Genomic DNA, 25,865 nt, shown 5'->3' on the forward strand with positions numbered 1-25,865 from the left:
AGGGTGTGGAAGGGTGTGGACTGGCGTGGAAGGGTGTGGAAGGGTGTGGAAAGTTGTGGAATGGTGTGGATGAGATCGGAACAAAGAGACTCTTTTGTAGAATTAATTTTAACGAGTTTCAAACGAGATTTAAATTTATTTCAATCGTCATAAAAATCACTGGAAATAAATTGTAACGACGACAGCGATATTGAAATAAATGAGCCTCACCGACAGCAGTTCGTCTGAAACTAGAAGGAAAAAAATAACTGCCGTGACCAGGATTCGAACCTGGGTTATTGCGGCCACAACGCAATGTCCTAACCTCTAGACGATCACGGCTGACGACTGTGCGGGTCGGTGATCTATTACTAGTAGAGCAGGTACGCGTGCCCGGCACGTGACAGCGCACCTCCACACAATGACACGTGTCTTATAATCATCAATATTATTCAAGTTTACAACAATTCCCGGACGAAATCGTTTTTAGTTTATATCGTGAACAGAGTGCGTGAGTTTTGAGAGAGGACCGTCCACCGGGTCTCAGTCCTACCTCCACTGTACAAGTCCACCACACCGGAAATAGGCCGGTTGCCGTTTGGGATGTGACAAGTTGTTCAAAGTTAGGCGCTTGCTCCTGACACAGAGTAGGTCCTACTAAGAGGAGAAACTCGCACAGGACTGGGTCCGGCGGCCTTATGTCCCATTCCTCCAAACCGAGACCGGGCACAGTCTCCTCTCAACACGGTGATAGTCCCATTACCGCCGGAGACCACGGGCGGCTCCACGGGGCGGCTCCACGGGCGGACGGTATATTTTCTGTGGACACTGTTAACAATACGTTAACGATGCATTAAGCTTTGAACAATGAACGCTGTAACCCCTAGTGACACGCGTTAGTCTTTTTTATGAACAAAAGATTCACGGCGGATTGATGTTGATTTAAACAGTTTTATATCTGATGTTCCTGAGACGAGAGACGCGAGTCGCCGGGGAGTAGAGTGAGCGGGACCCGGTTAGCAACTAGATTATAATCTCTCATTTATTCACTCGCAAATTTCATTGATTTCTAGATGATGAGTAATTAATAATGAGTTGATTAAACTGTTAACGGCACAGCTCACTCGACCGCCACCCCCCCCCCCCGCAAAGCCGGATTCTCGATCATGGTTCAGTGTTGCGAGGGCGGATTTCGGATTTCTTCAAAGATACTCAGTGTAAAAAAGGTAGTTCATACCGCAGGCGCTGATCCCACACCCAGGATCAACCCCTGCAGTTTGTGCTGAATGGATTTTTCGATTTTTAGAATTAACAATGAATTGAAAATCAGTGTTTTTCTAATCGATGTGCACTACGTCATCGATATTGAGGTTAGTTTTTTAAACTGCGCGTTCACTGTCAGTTCGAGACGTGCGATGGTTCTGAGCCTACTCGATCACGGTTCGAGACGTGCGATGGTTCTGAGCCTACTCGATCACGGTTCGAGACGTGCGATGGTTCTGAGCCTACTCGATCATGGTTCGAGACGTGCGATGGTTCTGAGCCTACTCGATCATGGTTCGAGACGTGCGATGGTTCTGAGCCTACTCGATCGTGGTTCCACTTCGTTGGTTCGGCGAATTGCTGTAGCTGAGCTGACCGGGCGTCACGACACTGACCCTGGCAGCCGATGTCTACTTCCTGTACAGTCCTCGTACAAAAGAACTCAGTTAATAATGTGTTGACAAAATCAAGATGGTAGCCATTGGCAACCAATCATAGATTTAGATCATCGGCACTGATAGTGGGTTTAATTAAATCTCGGGACTAAATAAAGGAATAATCGACTACTCCCGGATTGAAAGTGTCATGTGATTTGAATGACGTTTAGGAAATGGTAGTTTGGATAAAGGCGTTAGCGGGGGACAGGAAAGATAAACCCGGAGTAGCAGCAGCAGCAGCAGCAGTTTCTCAAACTGAGAGAGTCTCATTAAACTCAAATCCATCACTAAATAATCATACATAGCAACCACTTCATTTCCGGTTAGTACGGTAACTCGCGCGAGATTCTCGCGAGATTTTATCTGGTAAATGAAGTATCGCGACCTCCCTCCTCCCCTCCCCTCCCCCCAACAGTCGGTCGGTTTTTTAATCAATCAATTTTACCCCCCAATTCAACCTGCACATTTTAACTGCGATCTTTAATGCTATAATTTTATTTTCGTCGTCAGTCAATTTTTTATCGCGATTATAATTCATGATTTCCTGATTTAGAAATCTCTCTTTCTTTTCTAAATCTTTCTGTTGAGTGAAGAATCCAAGAACGGCAGCAGTGAATCTGATTTAGAAACTCTCGTAATGTGTCGATATATACATTGATTCATAACGTGTATACACAGATTCTTTAGTGAAATATAAAGTAAATCTCAATAATTCTGTTCAAGTTGTTTTTATTGTTGGTGTAAAGAATTAATTGAAAAGGAAGGTTTCGCCGTTGGAAACACCTTGGTAGAAATGGGTAAAGGAGACCTAATATAGTATATGATGTCATTGCCGAGAACTGCGTTACTACAAACGACTAGTGCGCCATCTATCATAATTCACCAGAATCACTTGTAGCTCAGTACGGCGTATCACATGAATCGTAGAGGTCATGTGTTCGAATCCTCAGATAATTGTATCCACTGAATGGGAGAGGTCCTGTGTTCGAATCCTCAGATAATTTTGGCCACTAGACGATGTTTTTATTGCTAAAATTCTATTTTTATTTGAACAATATTTAATTACAAACAAAATTTCAGTAGCACGAGGTACAGGAGCCACTGTGAGGTACAGGAGCCACTGTGAGGTACAGGAGCCACTGTGAGGTACAGGAGCCACTGTGAGGTACAGGAGCCACTGTGAGGTACAGGACTCACAGGAGAGTTTTATTTGACTGGTGAACTTCTTGTCTTATGTTTTTTTTTTCTTTGTCTTTGATTCGATTCTTTAGTCAAACGGAAAGTGATTCCCTAAAATTAAAAACATAAATAAACTGTTAAACGAACACATCGACCTCTTTAACCCCCCCCCCCAAACGGTTTTACACATCGACCCATTTAAACCCCCCCCCCCCAAACGGTTTTACACATCGACCCATTTAACCCCCCCCCCCCAAACGGTTTTACACATCGACCCATTTAACCCCCCCCCCCCCCCAAACGGTTTTACACATCGACCCATTTAAACCCCCCCCCCCCAAACGGTTTTACACATCGACCCATTTAACCCCCCCCCCCCCAAACGGTTTTACACATCGACCCATTTAACCCCCCCCCCCCCCCAACGGTTTTACACATCGACCCATTTAACCCCCCCCCCCCAAACGGTTCTACACATCGACCCATTTAACCCCCCCCCCCCCACGGTTTTACACATCGACCCATTTAAACCCCCCCTCCCCCCAAACGGTTCTACACATCGACCCATTTAACCCCCCCCCCAAACGGTTTTACACATCGACCCATTTAACCCCCCCCCCCCCCAAACGGTTCTACACATCGACCCATTTACCCCCCCCCCCCCCCCAAACGGTTTTACACATCGACCCATTTAAACCCCCCCCCCCAAACGGTTTTACACATACCCATTCATCCAACCAGTTTATTAGTTTAGCTTTAGAACATTTCTTTCACTGAATTTCTATTTAAATCAGTGTGAAATTCATCCAGTTTTAGAGGCTACAAAATATCACAATTATTAGATATTAATAAAATGAAATCAGTTTTTAGATAATGAACCATCGATTTAAAAACTTACCACATAGGATAAAACCTGACGATACAAATCAGGTTCATTTTCTATAAACTGTTTTACACAATCTTTCAAATTCACCTACAATATTCAAAATTCAAATTATAACGGATTTATTGACTATATGGTGATGTCATAGTGACTACTCAGCAGTATATGGTGATGTCATAGTGACTACTCAGCAGTATATGGTGATGTCATAGTGACTACTCAGCAGTATATGGTGATGTCATAGTGACTACTCAGCAGTATATGGTGATGTCATAGTGACTACTCAGCAGTATATGGTGATGTCATAGTGACTACTCAGCAGTATATGGTGATGTCATAGTGACTACTCAGCAGTATATGGTGATGTCATAGTGACTACTCAGCAGTATATGGTGATGTCATAGTGACTACTCAGCAGTATATGGTGATGTCATAGTGACTACTCAGCAGTATATGGTGATGTCATAGTGACTACTCAGCAGTATATGGTGATGTCATAGTGACTACTCAGCAGTATATGGTGATGTCATAGTGACTACTCAGCAGTATATGGTGATGTCATAGTGACTACTCAGCAGTATATGGTGATGTCATAGTTACTACTCAGCAGTATATGGTGATGTCATAGTTACTACTCAGCAGTATATGGTGATGTCATAGTGACTACTCAGCAGTATATGGTGATGTCATAGTGACTACTCAGCAGTATATGGTGATGTCATAGTTACTACTCAGCAGTATATGGTGATGTCATAGTTACTACTCAGCAGTATATGGTGATGTCATAGTTACTACTCAGCAGTATATGGTGATGTCATAGTGACTACTCAGCAGTATATGGTGATGTCATAGTTACTACTCAGCAGTATATGGTGATGTCATAGTGACTACTCAGCAGTATATGGTGATGTCATAGTGAGTTCAATCTACCTGTTGTTGAGATGAAATGATTTCTTCATCGTTAAATTGAAAACTTTCTTCAATCATATCGATACACCCTCCACAATTACTGAAACGATACAACAATATCAAATACAATTCAATCAGCTGTGAGTGAGTGAACCCTGGTAAGTGTGGGTGGAGAGTGAACCCTGGTAAGTGTGGTGGAGAGTGAACCCTGGTAAGTGTGGGTGGAGAGTGAACCCTGGTAAGTGTGGTGGAGAGTGAACCCTGGTAAGTGTGGGTGGAGAGTGAACCCTGGTAAGTGTGGTGGAGAGTGAACCCTGGTAAGTGTGGGAGAGAGTGAACCCTGGTAAGTGTGGGTGGAGAGTGAACCCTGGTAAGTGTGGGGGGAGAGTGAACCCTGGTAAGTGTGGTGGAGAGTGAACCCTGGTAAGTGTGGTGAAGAGTGAACCCTGGTAAGTGTGGTGAAGAGTGAACCCTGGTAAGTGTGGGTGGAGAGTGAACCCTGGTGAGTGTGGTGAAGAGTGAACCCTGGTAAGTGTGGTGAAGAGTGAACCCTGGTAAGTGTGGTGAAGAGTGAACCCTGGTAAGTGTGGTGGAAGGTGAACCCTGGTAAGTGTGGTGGAGAGTGAACCCTGGTGAGTGTGGGAGTGAGTGAACCCTGGTAAGTGTGGTGGAGAGTGAACCCTGGTAAGTGTGGTGAAGAGTGAACCCTGGTAAGTGTGGTGGAAGGTGAACCCTGGTAAGTGTGGTGGAGAGTGAACCCTGGTAAGTGTGGTGGAAGGTGAACCCTGGTAAGTGTGGTGGAGAGTGAACCCTGGTGAGTGTGGGAGAGAGTGAACCCTGGTAAGTGTGGGTGGAGAGTGATCCCTGGTGAGTGTGGTGAAGAGTGAACCCTGGTAAGTGATTATACCTTTCTATAGAATCAACAGATGTATCTAAATCACTTTGCTGTGATAATCTGGGGTCAGGTGCTGTAACTGCAGCTGCAGCTTCTGGTGCTGGTTCTTCTGGCTTAAAACTTTCCTCAAATTCTGTATCAGTTTCATCTGTTATTAAAAGAATAGTTTCTAGTACATATCAAACTCGAGTTTCTGGTAAACCAGATTCATATTAAACTCAGTTGATTAATTGAATTCGTACATTGATGAGTTTGATGATAGACTTCAGTAAGTAATGTCACCATTCTCTTCTTACCAAATCCCGGTTTAATTCCTATTCTATCAACTTCTCTCTGTAAATAAATAACAAATACATGTTTATTAGAATACCAGCCAATGCCACCCACTCTCTACAGCAGAGATTCCCGATACAAACCTTCAGTTTAGGTGTAGACATGGACTGATAATCAGGCATTGGTGTGAAGGGTGATGGAATTGTGGCCTTCTTCTTTTCATCTGCACCAGTAGCACCAGTAGCACCAGTAGCAGCTGGAGTTCGATACAGCTTAAAAAATAAATCAAATAACATTAAAATTCCTTCAATTACAAATTACTTCTTCAAAATTAATCATCTATTTCACACCTGCCGATTAGGTATTTGTGGTTCATTTGATTCACTCCAGATGGAGCTGTCTCCCAATAAATCCTGTATAGATTGATTTAATCTGCCAGCAGTGACCCCTAGAGGACTGGACTGAAAGTAATATTTACATATATAACAGATTCACTGAAATAACAAATTTGCAGAAATTACAGATTTGCAAAAATAATACAATAAAAAATTCACAGTTTGTTTACCTGATAAATATTTTCAATGAATCCATCATCATTGAAATCATCCCAAACATCATTCATTACATCATCACCGACCTCTACATCATCATCAAAACCTGTGTTACTCTCTACTACATCATCAAAACCTGTGTTACTCACTGCTACATCATCAAAACCTGTGTTACTCTCTACTACATCATCAGAACCTGTGTTACTCACTGCTACATCATCAAAACCTGTGTTACTCTCTACTACATCATCAGAACATGTGTTCCTCTCTACTACATCATCAGAACATGTGTTCCTCTCTACTACATCATCAGAACATGTGCTTTCCTCATCAACAATATCTAATTTCAGTTTATCACCTTTCATAACAGAATCAGCATCACTTTCTTCATCAGATAAAAGAGTTAGATCTACAGATATACTGTGTTGCTGCTGCTGCTGCTGCTGCTGCTGCTGCTGCTGCTGCTGCTGCTGCTGCTGCTGCTGCTGCTGCTGCTGCTGCTGCTGCTGCTGCTTCACCAGGAGTGCTGAAGAGTGCCCAGCTCCTTTTGTTTCTCTAGATGAACCTACTCCTATTGAACGAGGTAAACTGACTGCCCCTCTGCGAGGTGAACGGACTGCTCCTAAACGAGGTGAACTGACTGCCCCTCTGCGAGGTGAACGGACTGCTCCTAAACGAGGTGAACGGACTGCTCCTAAACGAGGTGAACGGACTGCTCCTAAACGAGGTGAACTACAGAACTGTGAGGAGTTAAATACAGGAGAACTTGTAAACCGATTTCTATCAGACGTGGCTCCTAATAAAACGAGATTATCATCTTCATCACTAATGGCTAGAAATAAATCTAAAGCATCCTCCTTTATTTCATCTTCATTCTTATCTACATCCATCGTATACGATTCAGTTTTATCTGCAGTTACAACATTTTCCTCTTCAGTTTCATCATCGCTGAATAAATTAACGCATGATTTTTCAAATTTCTCCTTTGCTTCATTCTCTTTATCCTCTGGATAGGTTTCCTCAACAATATCAGAATGACTGTTATCGCTATCGGTAATGACAGTTTGAACGAATGATTCATCAGCGTGAAAATTACTTTTCCGGAAACTGTCTGTATTGACCGCAGTGACAATTGGACTGACCGCAGTGACCACTGGACTGACCGCAGTGACCACTGAACTGACCGCAGTGACCATTGGACTGACCGCCTGTATATGAGGTTCATTCAAGCATAAAACAGGTGAAAATCCCAGTGAAACACGACCTGTATTTACAGCAGCAGCAGCAGCAGCTGCACCTGACCCTACTGTGGCACCTGTATCTACTGGTGTCGACTGTTTTATAGATGGAGTTAGAAAAGATTCAAATAAACTGCGAGGTGTTGATTTAACCAGAGACGAACAGCGACGACTCAATTTACTATAAACAGGACTACAACTTAAACTAAACGTAGCTTCAACAACTGAACCAGGATTAGATACAGCTAAACTAGGATTAGATACAGCTGAACTAGGATTAGATACAGCTGAACTAGGATTAGATACAGCTGAACCAGGATTAGATACAGTTGAATCAGGATTATATACAGTTGAATCAGGATTAGAAGTAGCTGCACCAGCTGAGAGCTGATGCTTCTTATCCTGATATTTTTGTAAACTTTCCAGAAAACTTTGTTGCATTTCTTCATTTTCATCAAAAGTTTGTTTCATTATATTTTCCTCCAGAAGATTATCCATATCCATAGCAACATCATCATCATCATCATCTAATACCATAGCAACATCATCATCATCATCTAATACCATAGCAACATCCTCATTTTTAGTAGTAACATCATCATCAGTAATGTCTGCATCTTCCTCCTCATTTTGTTTATCTCGTTGTGTACTCATAAACTCATAAATCTCTTCTAAATCATCATCATTCAGATGATCAGTCTCTGGCAGGTGAGGAGGTTCTATAGAAATCACGTCATCGGACTCGCAATCGGATTCCTCCCAGAATTCATTCAATATTTGTGTAATATTCGTAGTTTCTTCGGTTTCTGGTTTTTCATCTTCCAAGAATTTATTACAATAATCTTTCAAGTCCTTAATATTAAACCTGAAACACATCACAGTACATCAAGTATTGATTATTGGTGTGGCTAAGGAGAGGGTGATTTAGAGGGGAGGGGGGTGTTTACCTTTTAGAGAGATTGACAAGTTGATCTAAGCTGATTTCAGACCCAGGAACTGGTAACCAACCACAATAAACATAAACTATAAAACTGTGAACTGTGCTGTAACTAAACTCACGTAAATCTATAACATCCGTCTGTGAATTCAATTCCTGCAAAAAAATACAATCAATAAAAATAAAACAACAATTGATTTTAAAATAGACCGAGGAGAATTACCTGTAATAGTGCAGGACATCTGACTGACAAAATCAGTTTATGTAGATTTATAAATCTTGTCTCTTCGCATAAAATTCTACAATCACTGAATTCATCGGAGTTATTGATTAACGATTTGTAATCATTTAAACATTCAGCCTGGATCCCCTGCAAAATCAAAGACAAAATAAACGATGTATTGAATCATTACGAATTCATAAAGCAGTGATATTTGGGGTGTCTTAAAAATTACCTTTTGATCATCATCGTAAAAACCAGTCATCGATTCACACTGTTCACTAAAGAGGGCTCTCTCAGCGACGAGTTGAACCAGAGCGTCAGTAGTTTGAGTCATAGGAGCCGAAAAACTGGTCTGATCAGAGGCTGAGGGGATCTCGAAACTGTGGATGTCACTACTATCATCGGGGATCTGGAAACTAACATTAGATTTCCGTCTGCCAGGAATGATTGAATATCGCTTTAATCTATGACTAGGTGGCACCACTGTCTCAGGGTTAATCGGCGGTATCAATGATTGAGTATAGTATGATTCAATTGAATCAATATTGATTATTGATTTATTCCACAGACTGTTTGATTCGTCAGATTTAAACAATGATTGCCGAACTGAAGTCATTTTACTGGTGCACATTGTTGATTCTGGTTCCTCAGAAACAGGACACTCCTACAAATAATATCAATATAGCATAAAATAAACCCTGAACTGTGGAACTAGGTGCTGAACTGTGGAACTGGGTGCTGAACTGTGGGACTGGGTGCTGAACTGTGGAACTGGGTGCTGAACTGTGGGACTGGGTGCTGAACTGTGGAACTGCAGCTGAACTGTGGAACTGCAGCTGAACTGTGGGACTGGGTGCTGAACTATGGAACTGCAGGTTGAACTGTGGAACTAGGTGCTGAACTGTGGAACTGGGTGCTGAACTGTGGGACTGGGTGCTGAACTGTGGAACTGGGTGCTGAACTGTGGAACTGGATGCTGAACTGTGGAACTGGGTGCTGAACTATGGAACTGCAGCTGAACTGTGGAACTGGGTGCTGAACTGTGGAACTGCAGCTGAACTGTGGAACTGCAGCTGAACTGTGGGACTGGGTGCTGAACTATGGAACTGCAGGTTGAACTGTGGAACTGGGTGCTGAACTGTGGGACTGGGTGCTGAACTGTGGAACTGCAGCTGAACTGTGGAACTGGGTGCTGAACTGTGGAACTGCAGGTTGAACTGTGGAACTGGGTGCTGAACTGTGGAACTGGGTGCTGAACTGTGGAACTGCAGCTGAACTGTGGAACTGGGTGCTGAACTGTGGAACTGGGTGCTGAACTGTGGAACTGGGTGCTGAACTGTGGAACTGGGTGCTGAACTGTGGAACTGCAGGTTGAACTGTGGAACTGGGTGCTGAACTGTGGAACTGGGTGCTGAACTGTGGAACTGCAGCTGAACTGTGGAACTGGGTGCTGAACTGTGGAACTGGGTGCTGAACTGTGGAACTGGGTGCTGAACTGTGGAACTGGGTGCTGAACTGTGGAACTGCAGGTTGAACTGTGGTGCGTGGATGATAGTTACCTGAATAATTGCTGAAATTTTCTGAGCAAGTTTTAACCGACGAGACTCATGAGTTGTTTTAATCAGGATTGGAGTTTTAACATCAACTCTGAAATACATCAAACAATTCAATAACAAACCTCTACAGTTGACAGTTAACTCTACAGTTGACAGTTAACTCTACAGTTGACAGTTAACTCTACAGTTGACAGTTAACTCTACAGTTGACAGTTAACTCTACAGTTGACAGTTAACTCTACAGTTGACAGTTAACTCTACAGTTGACAGTAAATTTTGGTTATCATATCGCTTACTTCTTCTTTTTCCTTGTTTTTGATTTTTTAGTCGTTTCAACCATTGATTTGGATAAAGCTAAAACCATTTGTAATTCTTCAGCTTCTTTACTGAAATTAACATAAAAATTGATTTTTATTTTTCAATTCCTCACAGAAAATATTGAATTATATTCCAGTAAAATCGAATAGTTACGTTTTAGGATGTCGAATCTGTTGTAATACTGTCCTGGGGTTCCTTGGTTTTGTTTTCTGTTTGCTGACAACTCCCTATAATACATGATATCACATCAGACCTCGACCGTGTAATCAAGCAACCTCTCCCCTCCATCTCCCCTCCTCTCCCCGGCCTCCTCTCACCTCTTTCTCATCACAAACCTGATCTAAACATTTATTCACATGTTGCTGGCGTCTCCTTGAATTCATATGTGAAATATCTTTATTACAAACTTCACACAAACAAATCGAATCATTGTTGAATAATCGATCGAGTAACTTCATTTTATCAGTTCCTACAAATACAACATTATATATAACTTACTTACATCACCAACCAGCTACAGCAGCAGCGGCGGCGGCGGCGGCGGCGGCGGCGGCGGCGGCGGCGGCGGCGGCGGCAGCAGCAGCAGCTACAGCCCAACCAGCAACTGCTGATGTTAATAACTAATAATGTTACCTTGTGAAGTTTTTTCCAGCACACCGTCAGTGAAATGATTTCTCAAATCAGACTGCGGGACCTCATCACCCATCACTGCCTGACCTGTTGTGTAGCTATTAGTTACGGCTGTCAATGCCTGTAACAATACATAGAATACCCATATATCAATGTACACATTGTGTGGAGTAACAGATTACTATCTCAATGGACTTTACCTCAGGAGCAGCAGGATAGAGTTTAAATTGAGCAGGATGTGTAAACTCTAATTCACTAATATCAAACTGATTGTGCTCAGTTGTTGCAGCAGCTGCTGAATCCTTTCTCACAGCAGCAGCTGCTGAATCCTTTCTCACAGCAGCAGCTGCTGCATCCTTTCTCACAGCAGCAGCTACTGAATCCTTTCTCACAGCAGCAGCTGCTGAATCCTTTCTCACAGCAGCAGCTGCTGAATCCTTTCTCACAGCAGCAGCTGCTGAATCCTTTCTCACAGCAGCAGCTGCTGAATCCTTTCTCACAGCAGCAGCTGCTGAATCCTTTCTAACAGCAGCAGCTGCTGAATCTTGGTTCCGTTTTAATCTCGGTTTTTGAGGTAAAGCGAACTGTTTTAAACCCGTTTTAACTTTGACTTTACACAAATCAACGCGTTGCTGATCAGTTTTATTGTGTTGTAAATTTGAAATCTCTTTTGAAGCAACTTGAACTAAAGTTTGTAGAACTTTACTGGACACGTTGAATATAGAATCATTACCATCTACACACTCTAACGCCCCCTGGTGTCTATCTGCAGGCTCCTGGTGTCTATCTGTCGATTCTAACGCCCCCTGGTGTCTATCTGCAGGCTCCTGGTGTCTATCTGTCGATTCTAACGCCCCCTGGTGTCTATCTGCAGGCTCCTGGTGTCTATCTGTCGATTCTAACGCCCCCTGATGTCTATCTGCAGGCTCCTGGTGTCTATCTGTCGATTCTAACGCCCCCTGGTGTCTATCTGCAGGCTCCTGGTGTCTATCTGTCGATTCTAACGCCCCCTGGTGTCTATCTGCAGGCTCTAATGCCCCCTGGTGATTATTTTTTTTATCAGGTCTCACACGTAGTTTTCGTAATTTTAATTTTTTCCGTTTGGCACTGATTGAAATAAAATCCTCAGAATCACTTCCACTGCTGCAGTCCTCAGGAGGAACCCTTATTTTACCCTTGCCGCGGTCCCTGCACGGAGCCACCCTCCCTCCACCGCGAGGCGAATCCATCGGCTTAAAGACGTCCTCCAAATCCCTTTCTCTCGTCAGTTTCTAAAGCTAATCTTTTTCTTCTCTCTAAAATCTCTTTCATTCGTTCTTCTTTCTCTCTATCACTTTCTTCCCATCTTTTTTTCATTTTTCCAAAATTAGTTTCATCAATTTTATCAGCTGTCGCCCTGCGGAAATATACAATAAATCAATCTACATCAAACCCTCTGAAACCGAAACACATCTTTTAACATTTTAGCTGCCAAGTCTAATAAAAAGTGATTAACCCTTGACAAACATTAGTAACACAAGCAAGCTATGTCTTGGGTTTAACAGGTTCCGATTGTGCCAAAAGTCATTGAATGTATTTGTGACATGTGAAGGAGAGAAGAAGCTACAATGTTATACACTATTAAACAGTGAGGGCTCTATACAGTACAGTGTATACACTATTAAACAGTGAGGGCACATGCTCTATACAGTACAGTGTATACACGTTAGTAACTTTATTGTTTGTATGATACAGACTCTTAACGAGAGAGACTCAGTTAGTATCTGATGAACGCACTCCCAGGACTCGAGCTACAGACCAGTCTCCACCATCGCTGGCTGCGCCAACCTGTACCAGCAGAATAATCAGCCTGTCGATTGATTGACGCAAGTTACCAGGATGATGATGATGATGATGATGATGATGATGATGATGATGATGAACTGTATCTGGAGTGGAGTGGAAGCCAGGAAGGAACTGTGCGTCATGTGAATATGAAAGATTTGACGATAGATAGGGGCGGATGAAACTTACGCGGCATAGATCCACCAGCCCAGGGTCCAAATTGATCCGACTGCTATAAATATATTCCTCGCTCTATAAGCTTTGGTTCCTTTCATAAACCTATTTCTATCAATCTCTTTACCCATCACTACTGACCGGTCGACTTAACAAGCACCGCACAATCGGCTCCACACTGTTTAATTGAATTGAATATAATGAATTGACTTGGATTGAATTGAATATAGTGAATTGACTTGGATTGAATTAAGAGAATATAATGAATTGACTTAGATTGAATAAAGATAATTTCACCAATTTTTCGTTCCCTTTTTGTATTTTTTATCTCTTTTTTTCATGAGTTTTCCTATCTAATTCATTCTTTTAATTTATTATAGAAAATTAATCAACATTGGATTGAATTGGTGGCGCTGTAATTCAAGATGGCCGCGCCCATAAAATAAATTAAAAAAAACAATAGACGAATAGTGATTGTTTTGAAACTGATTGATTGTTTGATAGCGATGGAGTTAGTGATAAGGATAAGTGGTGTTCCTGGTGGTGATATGGATTGGACCGTTCAAACTCCGCAACAATTAACATTTCAACATATACTGGTAACTATCATCATCGCACTAATTACCGACACAAACCGACCGAGCTATAAGTCTGTATTGTGATTATTTATTGTAGGATGTGATCGCCAGAGTTGTTCCACATTCAAATGTTGCTGCTTTCGAATGTAAGATTCATTTAGTAAATAGTAAAACGGTTTTTTTAAATCATACAATTTTTTTTCGGCCTTTAAAATGTATCAATGTTTGTTTAGATGAAGATGAAGAAAAGGATCGAATAACTGTGAGGACAAATGAGGAAATGATGACGATGATATCATTTGTAAGTTCAGTTATTCCTAAAGTAAAAATCAGCCTCTGACATTTCATCGATTGAATCAATATTTTGTATTGTTATTTACAGTATTATAGTTTAATGAAAGAATCGACATCAAACTGTGCAGCGGCGCCACCTTTAATCATCTACCCCCGAGGTACCGTTTATTCCGTTCTTTGAATTTATACTGTTTAACTTTAAACCGGGATTAATATCTCTGTTCTCTATTCATAATACAGTGAGTAAAACACAAGGCAAACGAAACATACATGGATTAAAGGTAATCAGAGTTTACTGTAATCAGGGTTTACTGTAATCAAGGTTTACTGTAATCAGGGTTTACTGTAATCAGGGTTTACTGTAATCAGGGTTTACTGTAATCAGGGTTTACTGTAATCAGGGTTTACTGTAATTAGGGTTTACTGTAATCAGGGTTTACTGTATAGGGTTTACTGTAATCAGGGTTTACTGTAATCAGGGTTTACTGTAATCAGGGTTTACTGTAATCAGGGTTTACTGTAATTAGGGTTTACTGTAATCAGGGTTTACTGTAATTAGGGTTTACTGTAATCAGGGTTTACTGTATAGGGTTTACTGTAATCAGGGTTTACTGTAATCAGGGTTTACTGTAATCAGGGTTTACTGTAATCATTGTTCTACTGTAATCATTGTTATCAGCCAATCAGATGCGTGGTATTGATAGAGCATATCCTGCCAGTCAAAAACAACACATCTGATTGGTTTAATACATAGACTGATAGCTGCTGAGCGGTGTAATAGACCAATGAAGGGTCTGTGGACGGAGTTTGTGAGGCAATCAAACCCTGGCGAGCGAGGATGGTGTTTACTGTTTTTTTTCTGTTTCAGGTAAACACATCATCTGTATCAAATGTATCACAGGTATCAAATGAAGCGAAGGAGAGTTCTATTACGAGCTGCAGGTATCTATCACCTCCTCCCTCCCCTCCCTTCCTCCTCCCTCCCCTCCCTTCCTCCTCCGTCCCCTCCCTTCCTCCTCCCTCCCCTCCCTTCCTCCTCCGTCCCCTCCCTTCCTCCTCCCTCCCCTCCCTTCCTCCTCCCTCCCCTCCCTTCCTCCTCCGTCCCCTCCCTTCCTCCTCCGTCCCCTCCCCCTGTGATGAGTCAAGTATTTACAGAATTGATGTTTTCAATTTCAGTAATAAAATGGAGAGTGAAGATATAAAGAATATTCTATCAGATGGAAGTATAACTGAATCGGATTTAGAATTGATTGAGATTCTCGGTACTGGTAATGGGGGTACTGTTTATAAGTATGTCTCTCTCTCTCTCTCTTTAATTCAATGCTCACAATGTTTAAACTACATAGTTTTATAAAATATATGTTTATAATTTTCAGAGCTTATCGTAAACCAAATAATCTGATAATGGCTGTAAAAGTGATTCCTTTAGATGTAACTCCTCAAATACAACGACAGATTATATCAGAGTTAGAAATACTTTACAAGGTCAGTGAACTCCCCGCTCCCCTCCCTCACTCCACACTCCCCTTCATCACTCCCCTCACTCACTCCCCGCTCCCCTCCCTCACTCTGTTAATCCTATTATTCTATATCTATTTCAGTGTAACTCTGATTCAATTATTAGTTTTTTTGGTGCTTTTTTCGCTGAAAGTCGGATTTCAATTTGTACAGAACATATGGATGGTAAATACCTGTTATTAACGCCCCCTTATCAAACCGAAGTGCCCCCTAGTGTCTGTCTGATCGAACTGAGTGTCCCGTGTGTTTGTTTTTTTTTGACAGGAGGTTCGTTGGATAGATTTGGTCAGATTCCTGAGAGTATAGTCGGTCGTGTTGCAGTCAGTGTAGTGAAGGGTTTACAGTATTTATGGGGAATGAAAATCATGCATCGAGGTCAAATATTGAAATTAAATCATTTCTATCTCATTTATTTATGATCAATGAATTTAGATGAAGTGAATTTAAATTTCAGATGTGAAACCGTCTAATATTCTAGTCAATACGGCAGGACAGGTGAAACTGTGTGATTTCGGAGTTAGCGTTCAGTTAATAAACTCTATCGCCAAATCTTATGTCGGTACCAATATCTATATGGCTGTAAGTAACTGATTAAATCCTTCAATTATCAGTATCAATAATTGTGATAATATTTGATAATTATTGAATTAAAGCCCGAGAGATTGAAGGGAGAGGAATACAGCGTTCATTCTGAAGTGTGGAGTTTAGGAGTTTCATTGTTTGAGGTGAGATTAGAGAAAGGGGTGTGTCTACTGTCTGTCAATCATTGCGTTTCACTAATTAAACCCGTTCTATTTCAGATGGCTGTTGGTAAATTCCCATATGAGTTTGTAAGTTATGTCTAATATAAAACATGGTTACCCTCTAACCCTAGCAATATGACATGTACTTCATCAAATCATATTGATATTTCAGATGAATCCATGTAAATTTTCACTAATGTCTCGGGTGAGTTCAAGCATTTGCAGATTATATCTTCATCTACAGATAAAATATATCCTCTTCACATCTGACTCAGTTTTAAATGATTTTATATTTCAGCCATTTGACCTGATGAATCAGATTGTTAAAGAGGTTTGTATCAGTGTCTCAGTGTTGCTGCTGCTGCTGCTGTTGCTGCTGCTGCTGCTGTTGTTGCTGCTGATGCTGCTGCTGCTGATGCTGATGCTGTTGCTGCTGCTGCAGCTGGTTTTCATGCTATATTTTGTTATTGTTTATATTTTCAGCCTGCTCCAGTTTTACCAGATGGAGTTTTTTCAGATGTGTTTGTGAATTTTGTATCTAAATGGTCAGTATCATTAATCTGTAATACACCTGTAATACATCTGTAATACACCTGTAATACACCTGTAATACATCTGTAATACACCTGTAATACATCTGTAATACATGCTATATGATCACTGTGTATATTACCCGTACATGTATTATTACTGTAGTATGGAGAAGTCACCGTATTGTAGACCGGCCCCCGGTGGGTTACTGGTGAGTATTCATACCTCCCTCCCTACCTCCCTATCTCACTACCTCCCTACCTCATTACACGATCAGTCAGAACTGTTTGAATAATGTTTATACATGTTTATTGTAGCAACATCCATTTATAGTGAAACATGATGATGGAAACTTAGAACAAATCAGAAACTGGATCCTACTGAAACTACAGACTCAACACACTGCTGTTAGCTGACCAGAAACCTCTCTCATAACCTCCCCCGTTGAGGAGGTACTCGGAGTACAACCTCACTGAGAGTCAAGAGGTTGTAGTAAACTCAGTGCATGAACAATCAAACTACACGCCACCCACTCCCTCCTCCCCACCCACTCCCTCCTCCCCAGCCCTCCCTTCTCCCCCGCCCTCCCTTCTCCCGCCCTCCCTTCTCCCCCGCCCTCCCTTCTCCCGCCCCTCTATAACGTGTACTCCCTATAAAGGTGTATGAATGAAGCGTCTGTACTTGTTATTATTAAAATCAAGAGAGATTTATCGCGCATTGATTAATATCTGTGTATATTCTAAAAGATGCTTTATATATTGTGATATTTTCAAATAAAACGACATGTCCGATAGATGGCGTCTGAGTGTTTTATCGCTTCCATCTCTTATTGGTTCAGCTCATCCACCACGCACGGCAGGCGCTACCTGGAGCCCAGCAGGGAGGCTGCTAGGAGTAATGATCATCGTGTGGTTTTAATGGGTCTACATTTGTAGCAAGTCTCCTGAACGCTTCTTTTTGGAAAGAAATATGTTGAAGCCCTGACTTGTTTCCTACACGCATAGTTGGTCCTTTAAGGGGCACTTTCTCCGCACTTCAACTGCTGAAAAGTGATAACTTTTGCCCATAAAACTCAAATCAAATAGATTCGAGTTCTAAGCTTTAATTGTCTTAATAAACTGCTACAATGCATGAGACACTGGTGCCTGCCGCAAAGACTCTCTATATACTAAAAAAAAGATGGCCGACATTTTGCCAAAACCCTGATGTATTAACCCTAACCCTAGTTTGCCCAGATAACCCTAACCCTAGTTCGCCAAGATAACCCTAACCCTAACCCTAGCGGGCCTCGATCCTGTCGCCTCCCACATCCCAGTCAGACGTGCTAACCACTAGACCATAATCCAGTAGTGGTTGACCGTGTTTGTTGGTGTGTCTGGTCAGTGTGGTGACCAGTCAGGCGTGATGAAAACCGGAAACAAGTTTATATGAGAGACCCTATGATTGGTCAGGGCACTACAAAACACATCAATCTGGACTATATATACTGCATGTTTCCCATTCATCAGTTCAAATAAACTGTGACACGAAACCGAAAATATACACTGCAATTCCTGAAAACATACATCACCAACACTTCAAGGGTTTAGAAATACCGGTAATATCTCAGCAAATATCACAGCTCTTCAACTCTCTACAGGAGGAGAGGGGAGGGGGAGAGGGGAGGGGGAGGGGGAGCTCATTCTTTCTCACGGTTTTCAGTTACTACTAAAAAACAAGAAATTCTTCACTCGTAAAACTATGAATATAGGTTTTTCAAAGTACAGGCGTACTCGTTTAAAACCGGGTCCAAAACGTTGATAAATGCGGGTCTGATTTCTGATTATCGATTTCTATATACGCTGTTTATTGAAATGAATTTAAAAATTCTCGTGTAGACACGAAAAAAGATGAACTTTTGTATGAATTGTGAATAACACACAATGAAAACTGAGTCATATTTCAGACTGGTTCCTTCTCAGGTGAATACAACCTCGATATCCAGGGACGCCTTCTCGAGATCGTCTATTCATTTCGGAAATTAATATTTTTTCTTCTGTCGTCGTATTATTTAAATGTGAATGATTTTGTAAAACGGCGCAAAGACGCGTAAAATATTCGATAAAAAGAATGGAATTTGTTTTTCAAATTCAACCGTCGCTTTAAGCCGAGCACCAATGAGATCCGTGATCTTCCAACCGTTGCTAAAATCTTTTCGTTTCACCATTGAATAATCTTTCTATTTTTTACTCATAAAAAGCTTTAGGGCAAAAAGTGTTGAACGCACAAAGTGAACAATTTGTCAACCTTTTTAACTCTATTCAGTTATAAACAAAAGAAACGGCTTATATATTTTCTCACTTTATAAATTGGGACCATTCCAAAACAGCTCTCAGCCCAAATTCTCAACTGTGTATAATGTTTAAAAGACGCCCAGCATTTTGAGACGTATGATTTATGTCAGACCGGATCAGGTTTGAGGAATCACGCAATACACTGAATTATATAAGCGAGCTGCACCGAGTGGAGCCTCTCTCTGAGCTAGGAGTTTAGAATTCCTACTGTGTTTAACTAATCTAGGTAAGTAGGTGGTATAATAATTATATTGTATGATAATTAGTAACAGGTAGTCGTCAGGGGTAACTCCAGTTAACAGTATTACAAGCGCCACCTACAGGAAAACCTTTAGAATAACATCAGTAACAAATTATGTAGACAAACTACTTATAAACATTTAAAAGATTATTTCTGAAATAAGTCCCAAGTTGCAATAACTGCGTAGCTTTTAGTTGAATTCCCTTGAGTGATTGACAGACTACAAAGATATGAATGTGATATTCATCTATTTTCAATAACGTGAAAATAAACTACGCGTAAAAACCTGCTAAAAATAGAATGAAGGAAATGACTCGTACGGCTTGTGGTATCGCGAGTTGCTTGTGTCAATCTGGGTCAAACTTCGACTGTTTTCAGTTCAGAAAAAAATGTAACAAAACTCAGTGTTTATTTATAAAAACGGTAACGTCTCCACCTCCTCTCACAGCTAGCTGTTCAGCCGGCAGTGTGTTCAGAGGGGACACGCAAGTAAACTCTCTTTCTCCACTCTCTCCACTCTCTCCACTCTCTATCTCTCCACTCTCTCAACTCTGTCTCAGCTCTAGTCTCTCGGCTCGCTCTCCTCTGTTGACGACGGATTTATATTAAGGAAGTTCTGTGATTTTGTAATGAACAGATCTCTGTAAGTAACTTATAAAGTATTTGGAGGAAACTGGACATGCGCCGGGTACGGGTATCGGGGCGGGTATCGGGACGGGTACGGGTATCGGGGCGGGTATCGGGACGGGTATCGGGACAGGTACGGGTATCGGGACGGGTACGGGTATTGGGAGGAACCGGACATGCGCCGGGTCGGGTATCGGGACGGGTACGTAGCTCTTAGATTCCTAGAGATAACCTTAGATTCGGAGTGATATTTGGGGGGTGAGGGTGTGTGGGGGGGGGGGGGTGTAATCTTATATTCTGTCAATGAGTGAAATGTCTGAAATTGTACTTCAACCTTTAAATCTTATTAAAAAAAACTCGAGAACAACATCTTAAAATAGATTTGCGGCACAGCAACAGTAAACCTCAATCACGACGTACATTTTGTTTTATTCATTATTTCAGATCGGCGACGCGCGTTGCGGGTCCTGTGTGTGACATCATCACATCTAGCTGTAAATAACAGGAAATACCGGAATCTACTGGTGACGACTTTAAAATACATTCCTCCTCCATCATCATCATCATCGCCGCCGCCGCCGCCGCCGCCGCCGCCGCCGCCGCCGCCGCCGCCGCCGCCGGAAATTCTATATAAAACTGTGATCAATCTCTATCAATATCCATTCCAACCAGCGGCACATTGTCATCATCAGCTGGATCTATCAATCAATCACCTAGCGCAGATTAGCTCTTATCAGGATTAATGATTTACTTTAGAACGGATTAGGATAAACACGTGACTGGATTATGGAAGGGTTTATGACAATTTTATTACTGATGTGTGCGACTGTGCACTCGATGCCTCAACCGGACAGTGGTAAGTGACCGGACCCCCTCACTCATCTCCCCCTCACTCATCTCAACCGGACAGTGGTGACCGGACCCCCTCACTCATCTCCCCCCTCACTTATCTCAACCGGACAGTGGTAAGTGACCGGACCCCCTCACTCATCTCCCCCCCCCCCACTCATCTCAACCCGACACTGAGCGGTAAGTGACCGCCCCTCCCCCATCGCACCCGGACAGTGGTTAATTGCCCCCCTCTGATCCTCATTGTGATGTTATATACAGCTATGGAGTTCAGCAGTATTTCTGTATAATTACACAGAAATTATCAACAATATGAAACCGTAATTACAGTTGTGTAACCAGTAATTAGTGCAGACATTAGTAATTATTATATACTTCAAATATTTATTCAAAAAATGTTAAAAATGTGACACACATTTATACAATGTGTCAGACATTGTGTATATGAAGACATTGTATTGTAATTGATTCTTTCACAAAAATTGTTGATTTAATTTTTCAGTTTTTATTACTCGCACGAATCAGGGATTGATGGGACAGGTGTTTGTATATGACAGTAGAAATCCGCGTAAACTATATCCGGTCTGTAGCGAGGCTTTCGAACAGGAGGCAGCCGACATCTTCTGCGGTAAATACACACAAAACAGTGACGTCACCGCTATAATTCTCCACGGCGACGGGATTACTTACAACAATGAAAATGATGACATCGAAACGTCGGCACGGGTTGTGGTTTATTCGCATTCAGTACGGTATTTGGACTGTTTTGAGTCCAAGACGTTGATGCAGTGTGATTTTGATGTAGTGAATGAATATTGCGGTAGAAGTGCCGGACACACGAATTTATACGCGCACGTTTTATGTTTAAATCGTAATATTTCTGAAACTGATTTAGGTAGGTTTATAATACACAGCTATAGCACGTGTATCACTGTTATCTTCACTTGATCCGCCGCCGTTTTGTATAAAAACATGTTATATTTACTGAACAATCATCTGTAAGTAGAAAGTAAATACATCATAAAACCACATAAAACCATATAAACAGAACAGAACAAAACAGAACAGAACACTGTGTGTTTGTGGTGAGGACCGGACACGTCATGTCACAGTCCAAGCTCCGTTTTACCGCCATAGCTCGTCCCCCTCCCCTCCAGAAACTACCCTCAGAAATCAGAACCACAGTTCGACTCGGACCTATCACTTCAATTCTTATCACATCAACCCCCTCCAGCGCTCTCACCCACTTCACCCACTCTCACCCACTCTCTCCCACTCTCTCCCACTCTCACCCACCTCACCCACTCTCTCCCACTCTCATCCACTCTCCTCCACTCACGTATTCCTACTATTCCGACGCAGTGGCATAAGATAAATATAAACATTATCTTTATCTCTACCTGTAACAGAAATATATACCAAGCGGCTACATAAATACAGGTTCAGTTAGTTAAAGAGATTACATAGTCTGTATGTGAGTGCTGTGTATATAAGACAGGTCTTTATTGTGTAAATACGATAAAAATAAACCCCTAAAACCGTCAATAAAACAGCATAACACAACAAACGTAAACTCAAATTCCTTTTGTTATCAATGGAAAAAAAGTTAAATCTACATTTTGTTTTTATACTTCAAGGTTTGAAAATTTCGCTGGATAAATCAGAAACTGGAGCGTCAGATAACTGGGGTAAACTGATTGTCAGCCATCTTGGAATTCGGGGCGAATTTTGTACGGATAAACTGATTCCCGATCAGATCGCTAATGTGACCTGTCGACAACTTAACTACACAGGGGGCGCTGCACTCGCTGTTAAATCACGGCCTCGATCTGGTATAGATCGGTTTCGATTTACAGCGGGAAGTTTAGACTGTAACGGACACGAGAGGGCGCTGTCTGACTGCACCCAGTCCAGGGGTCAGTGGCCATTTGAAGCTGGAACCGAAATCTGTAATAATGACAACAATAAACTGATTAGTTACGGCGCTGTTTGTTACCAGGGGCAACGTCATAGTATGTATTACATTATCAGGATCTGTGGATTCAGTTCCACAGTTCTGGATCCAGTTCTAAAGTTCTGAACCCAGTTCCACAGTTCAATGAATGTTACTAATGATTTCAGATGAGTTTGAGTTAAGATTGAGAGATGGTCCCTCTCACTGGTCGGGACGGTTAGAAATGTTCTATAACCGGAAGTGGGGAACTTTCTGTGATTTAAACAGTAAAACTGATCGTCTGAAGCCCCGATCTGGTTTCGCCGAAACTGCCTGTCGTCTGCTGGGATACAGATCCGGATTCGGAGTCGGGCATTCGTTATTCGGAAGAGGCACCGGACCTATTTTGATGGAAACGCGCACTTGCAACTCAGCGGATACATCTCTCTTGACTTGTACAGATTTTGCCAGTAATTGGAATGACGTCACGATGGAATGTAGGACCAAACGATTAGAACTTGGTGTCGTTTGTTACAAAAACGGTTTGTATTCAAATTCAAATTTAAACTCCTAAATCGATGTTACTGTTCTATTATTTCACCTTCAGGTCATATGTACTGTAATGTAAGTGTATGATAAGTATGTGTCTGATAATATCGTTTTGATATTTGAGATTTTACAACATTTTCGTCACAGTTCGTTTGAGATCTCATCGCGCGGTGAACGCTATATCGTATATGCGACAGTACGGTCACGTGGAACAATGGGTTAATAACGAATGGCGATCGATATGCTCACGTGGTTGGGATAAAGATGACGCGTTGGTCACGTGTCGTGAACTCGGGTTTAGAACTGGTTCAGTCGTACCTCAACAATACTTCTCATCAATGCAGGATTTACCAGTCGAGAGTAAGAATAAATAAATAAATCCTCGCCTGTTTAAATCAGGAATTGAATACCAAGAAAAAACAAGGAAAACATTATATGAAATTCTATATAATTAATTGTATGTATTCTGGTTATATTCTGGTTGTATTCTGGGTTATATTCTGGTTTGTATTCTGGATTGTATTCTGGGTTGTATTCTGATTGTATTCTGGGCTGTATTCTGGGTTATATTCTGGGCTGTATTCTGGGTTATATTCTGGTTGTATTCTGATTGTATTCTTGGTTATATTCTGGGTTGTATTCTGGGTTATATTCTGGTTGTATTCTGATTGTATTCTGGGTTATATTCTGGGCTGTATTCTGATTGTAGATATGTTATTGTCGGGTGTGAAATGTAGCGGTTATGAGAAGTCATTGTCTGAATGTTCGTATGATTTAGTGAAACAATGCGATGACGATTCTTTAGCATTCGTTGTCTGTAGCAACGATACAGGTGAAAATGGTAAATATACGATTATATCATCCAATCAGAGACGAGCTACAGAGACTCACGTCCAGGTGTTCTGTGTGTTTGTATTTTACAGGTTTATCTCTGTTATTGGTCGATACAAATAAAACTGAGTCACATCGAGGTAAAATCGGGCACCTGCTCGTTACTGTAAATAATCGACAGGGATATATCTGCCCGACAATGTGGGACGATACAGCCGCCAGCGCCGCCTGTCGGTCGTTGAATTATGCAGGGGGCGTGGCAGTGAAGATGGATATTTATCCAGCCGGTTCGAGGAGTTACATTATATCGGATGTAGATTGTAGTAGATCTAGTGATGCTGGATTCAGAGGATGTGATTATACTGATAATCCTCCTCCGAGTTGTAACCAATACGAACCGGCAGCAGCTCACTGTTACACACGTCTACACGGTAAGGATCATACTGACGTCATCGCCGTATCGGCCAATTAAATGCCTCAATTCTCTGCGATTTGATTTTATAGATTTATTTGAGTTTTCGATTGACAATGAAGAGAAAAGCGATGAGATAGCAGCGCCACCTTACGGTCGGGTGATGTTAACATATAGAGGTCTGACGGGTTCATTGGCCTCGTTAAACATCGATCAGTCGTATCTCAATGAATTAGCTGATAGTATCTGTAAACAGATCGGTGGCTTCACTACTGGGGAAATAAAAACTACAGTTCATAGTTACCCGAATGAAGGCCCAGTTTGGATGATCCCAAAAAATATAAAACAATGCAGGAAATCGAATAACTCTGCATATGACGCGCTTAAAACATGCGCTTATTATATTAGTACTGATGACAACTACCAGAGGGCGGCACATCAACATGACGTCACAATATCCTGTCATAGAAATGGTAGGTGGAATCAATATGGCTGCCAGGCGTCCTTTAGGTTTAAAACCTAGTTATAATATGATTGTATGTATTTGTAGTTCGACTGTATCAGAGCCAGGGATTATCCTATAAACCATACGGATTATTACAAGTGTATGAAACACGTCTGGCGCAGCCTGGATGGATGCCTGTTTGTTTAGATTACACGTGGTCTTCAAAACAATTAGCCGCCGTTTGTTCCATATTAGGACGACCGTTCGGTGCCCTCATTGAACAGTTACCCCATCTGTTGGCGACTGTACATACTAATTCATCGTCTGCCACCGATTTGAGATGTGCTGATACTGAATGTTTGTTTAAAACAGTGGAACGATGTTATCAGTTTGTGTTTCTCAGATGTTCGCCTAGTGCGCGTAAGTTATACATAGTGACGCCCCCTGGTGGCACTCACCTTAACAATCATTGTTGTCTAATATCATTATTCGTTTTATAGATTTCGAAGAAAATCCCTGGGCACCAGTCCAAATAGAGGATAAAACCTGGAAACCAGTCCTTATTGAATACTCCACGATGAATGTTTCCTCTGCCGGTCAGAAATCTAGAAACTGCGGCGTCGTTTTTCTGACACTGATTTTGATTCTGCTGATTTGAATATTTTGTTACTTTGTATTAAATTGAATCAAATATTGAAATAAAAAGCGCTAT

The 25,865-nt window shown here is 41.7% G+C and overlaps 3 protein-coding genes and 1 non-coding gene across 5 annotated transcripts; 2 read left to right on the forward strand and 2 right to left on the reverse strand.

Moving 5' to 3' along the window:
* Positions 1-249: 249 nt before the first annotated feature.
* Positions 250-321, reverse strand: Trnah-gug (transfer RNA histidin (anticodon GUG)). Its single transcript has one exon. It is a non-coding gene; the product is annotated as a tRNA-His (tRNA).
* A 2,442-nt stretch (positions 322-2,763) lies between these two features.
* LOC141905261 (uncharacterized) lies at positions 2,764-13,444 on the reverse strand. The gene is made up of 20 exons (XM_074794087.1): positions 13,285-13,444; positions 11,472-12,667; positions 11,275-11,392; positions 10,959-11,110; positions 10,795-10,868; positions 10,620-10,709; positions 10,327-10,414; positions 9,000-9,431; positions 8,768-8,914; positions 8,555-8,700; positions 7,025-8,472; positions 6,384-6,976; positions 6,169-6,279; positions 5,962-6,090; positions 5,788-5,878; positions 5,558-5,693; positions 4,672-4,750; positions 3,757-3,831; positions 3,584-3,677; positions 2,764-2,969 (listed from the first exon to the last, which is right to left on the reverse strand). The coding sequence occupies exons 2-19, from the start codon at positions 12,498-12,500 to the stop codon at positions 3,615-3,617; spliced, it is 5,001 nt and encodes a 1,666-aa protein (XP_074650188.1). The 5' UTR covers positions 12,501-12,667; positions 13,285-13,444; the 3' UTR covers positions 2,764-2,969; positions 3,584-3,614.
* Positions 5,508-17,724, forward strand: LOC141905882 (dual specificity mitogen-activated protein kinase kinase 5-like). Of its 2 annotated transcripts, XM_074794963.1 has the most exons (19): positions 5,510-5,543; positions 13,650-13,868; positions 13,945-13,993; positions 14,081-14,148; positions 14,230-14,299; positions 14,382-14,422; positions 15,010-15,083; positions 15,318-15,431; positions 15,518-15,626; positions 15,743-15,824; positions 15,924-16,034; positions 16,114-16,238; positions 16,313-16,384; positions 16,460-16,489; positions 16,575-16,607; positions 16,701-16,733; positions 16,886-16,947; positions 17,099-17,144; positions 17,251-17,724. In XM_074794963.1, exons 2-19 carry the CDS (start codon positions 13,776-13,778, stop codon positions 17,347-17,349), a joined length of 1,311 nt encoding a protein of 436 aa, XP_074651064.1. In that variant the 5' UTR covers positions 5,510-5,543; positions 13,650-13,775; the 3' UTR covers positions 17,350-17,724. The 2 variants fall into 2 exon arrangements, with proteins under 2 accessions (XP_074651065.1, XP_074651064.1); XM_074794964.1 differs by lacking the exon at positions 16,575-16,607 and having other exon boundaries at positions 5,508-5,543.
* Positions 17,725-20,737: 3,013 nt separating this feature from the next.
* LOC141905640 (scavenger receptor cysteine-rich type 1 protein M130-like) lies at positions 20,738-25,865 on the forward strand. The gene is made up of 10 exons (XM_074794598.1): positions 20,738-20,990; positions 21,486-21,878; positions 22,621-22,995; positions 23,105-23,458; positions 23,613-23,825; positions 24,175-24,306; positions 24,389-24,727; positions 24,801-25,181; positions 25,259-25,573; positions 25,654-25,865. Exons 1-10 carry the CDS (start codon positions 20,921-20,923, stop codon positions 25,809-25,811), a joined length of 2,730 nt encoding a protein of 909 aa, XP_074650699.1. The 5' UTR covers positions 20,738-20,920; the 3' UTR covers positions 25,812-25,865.

The sequence above is a fragment of the Tubulanus polymorphus genome, chromosome 5 (assembly GCF_964204645.1).
Source record: "Tubulanus polymorphus chromosome 5, tnTubPoly1.2, whole genome shotgun sequence".
NCBI lineage: Eukaryota > Metazoa > Nemertea > Palaeonemertea > Tubulaniformes > Tubulanidae > Tubulanus > Tubulanus polymorphus.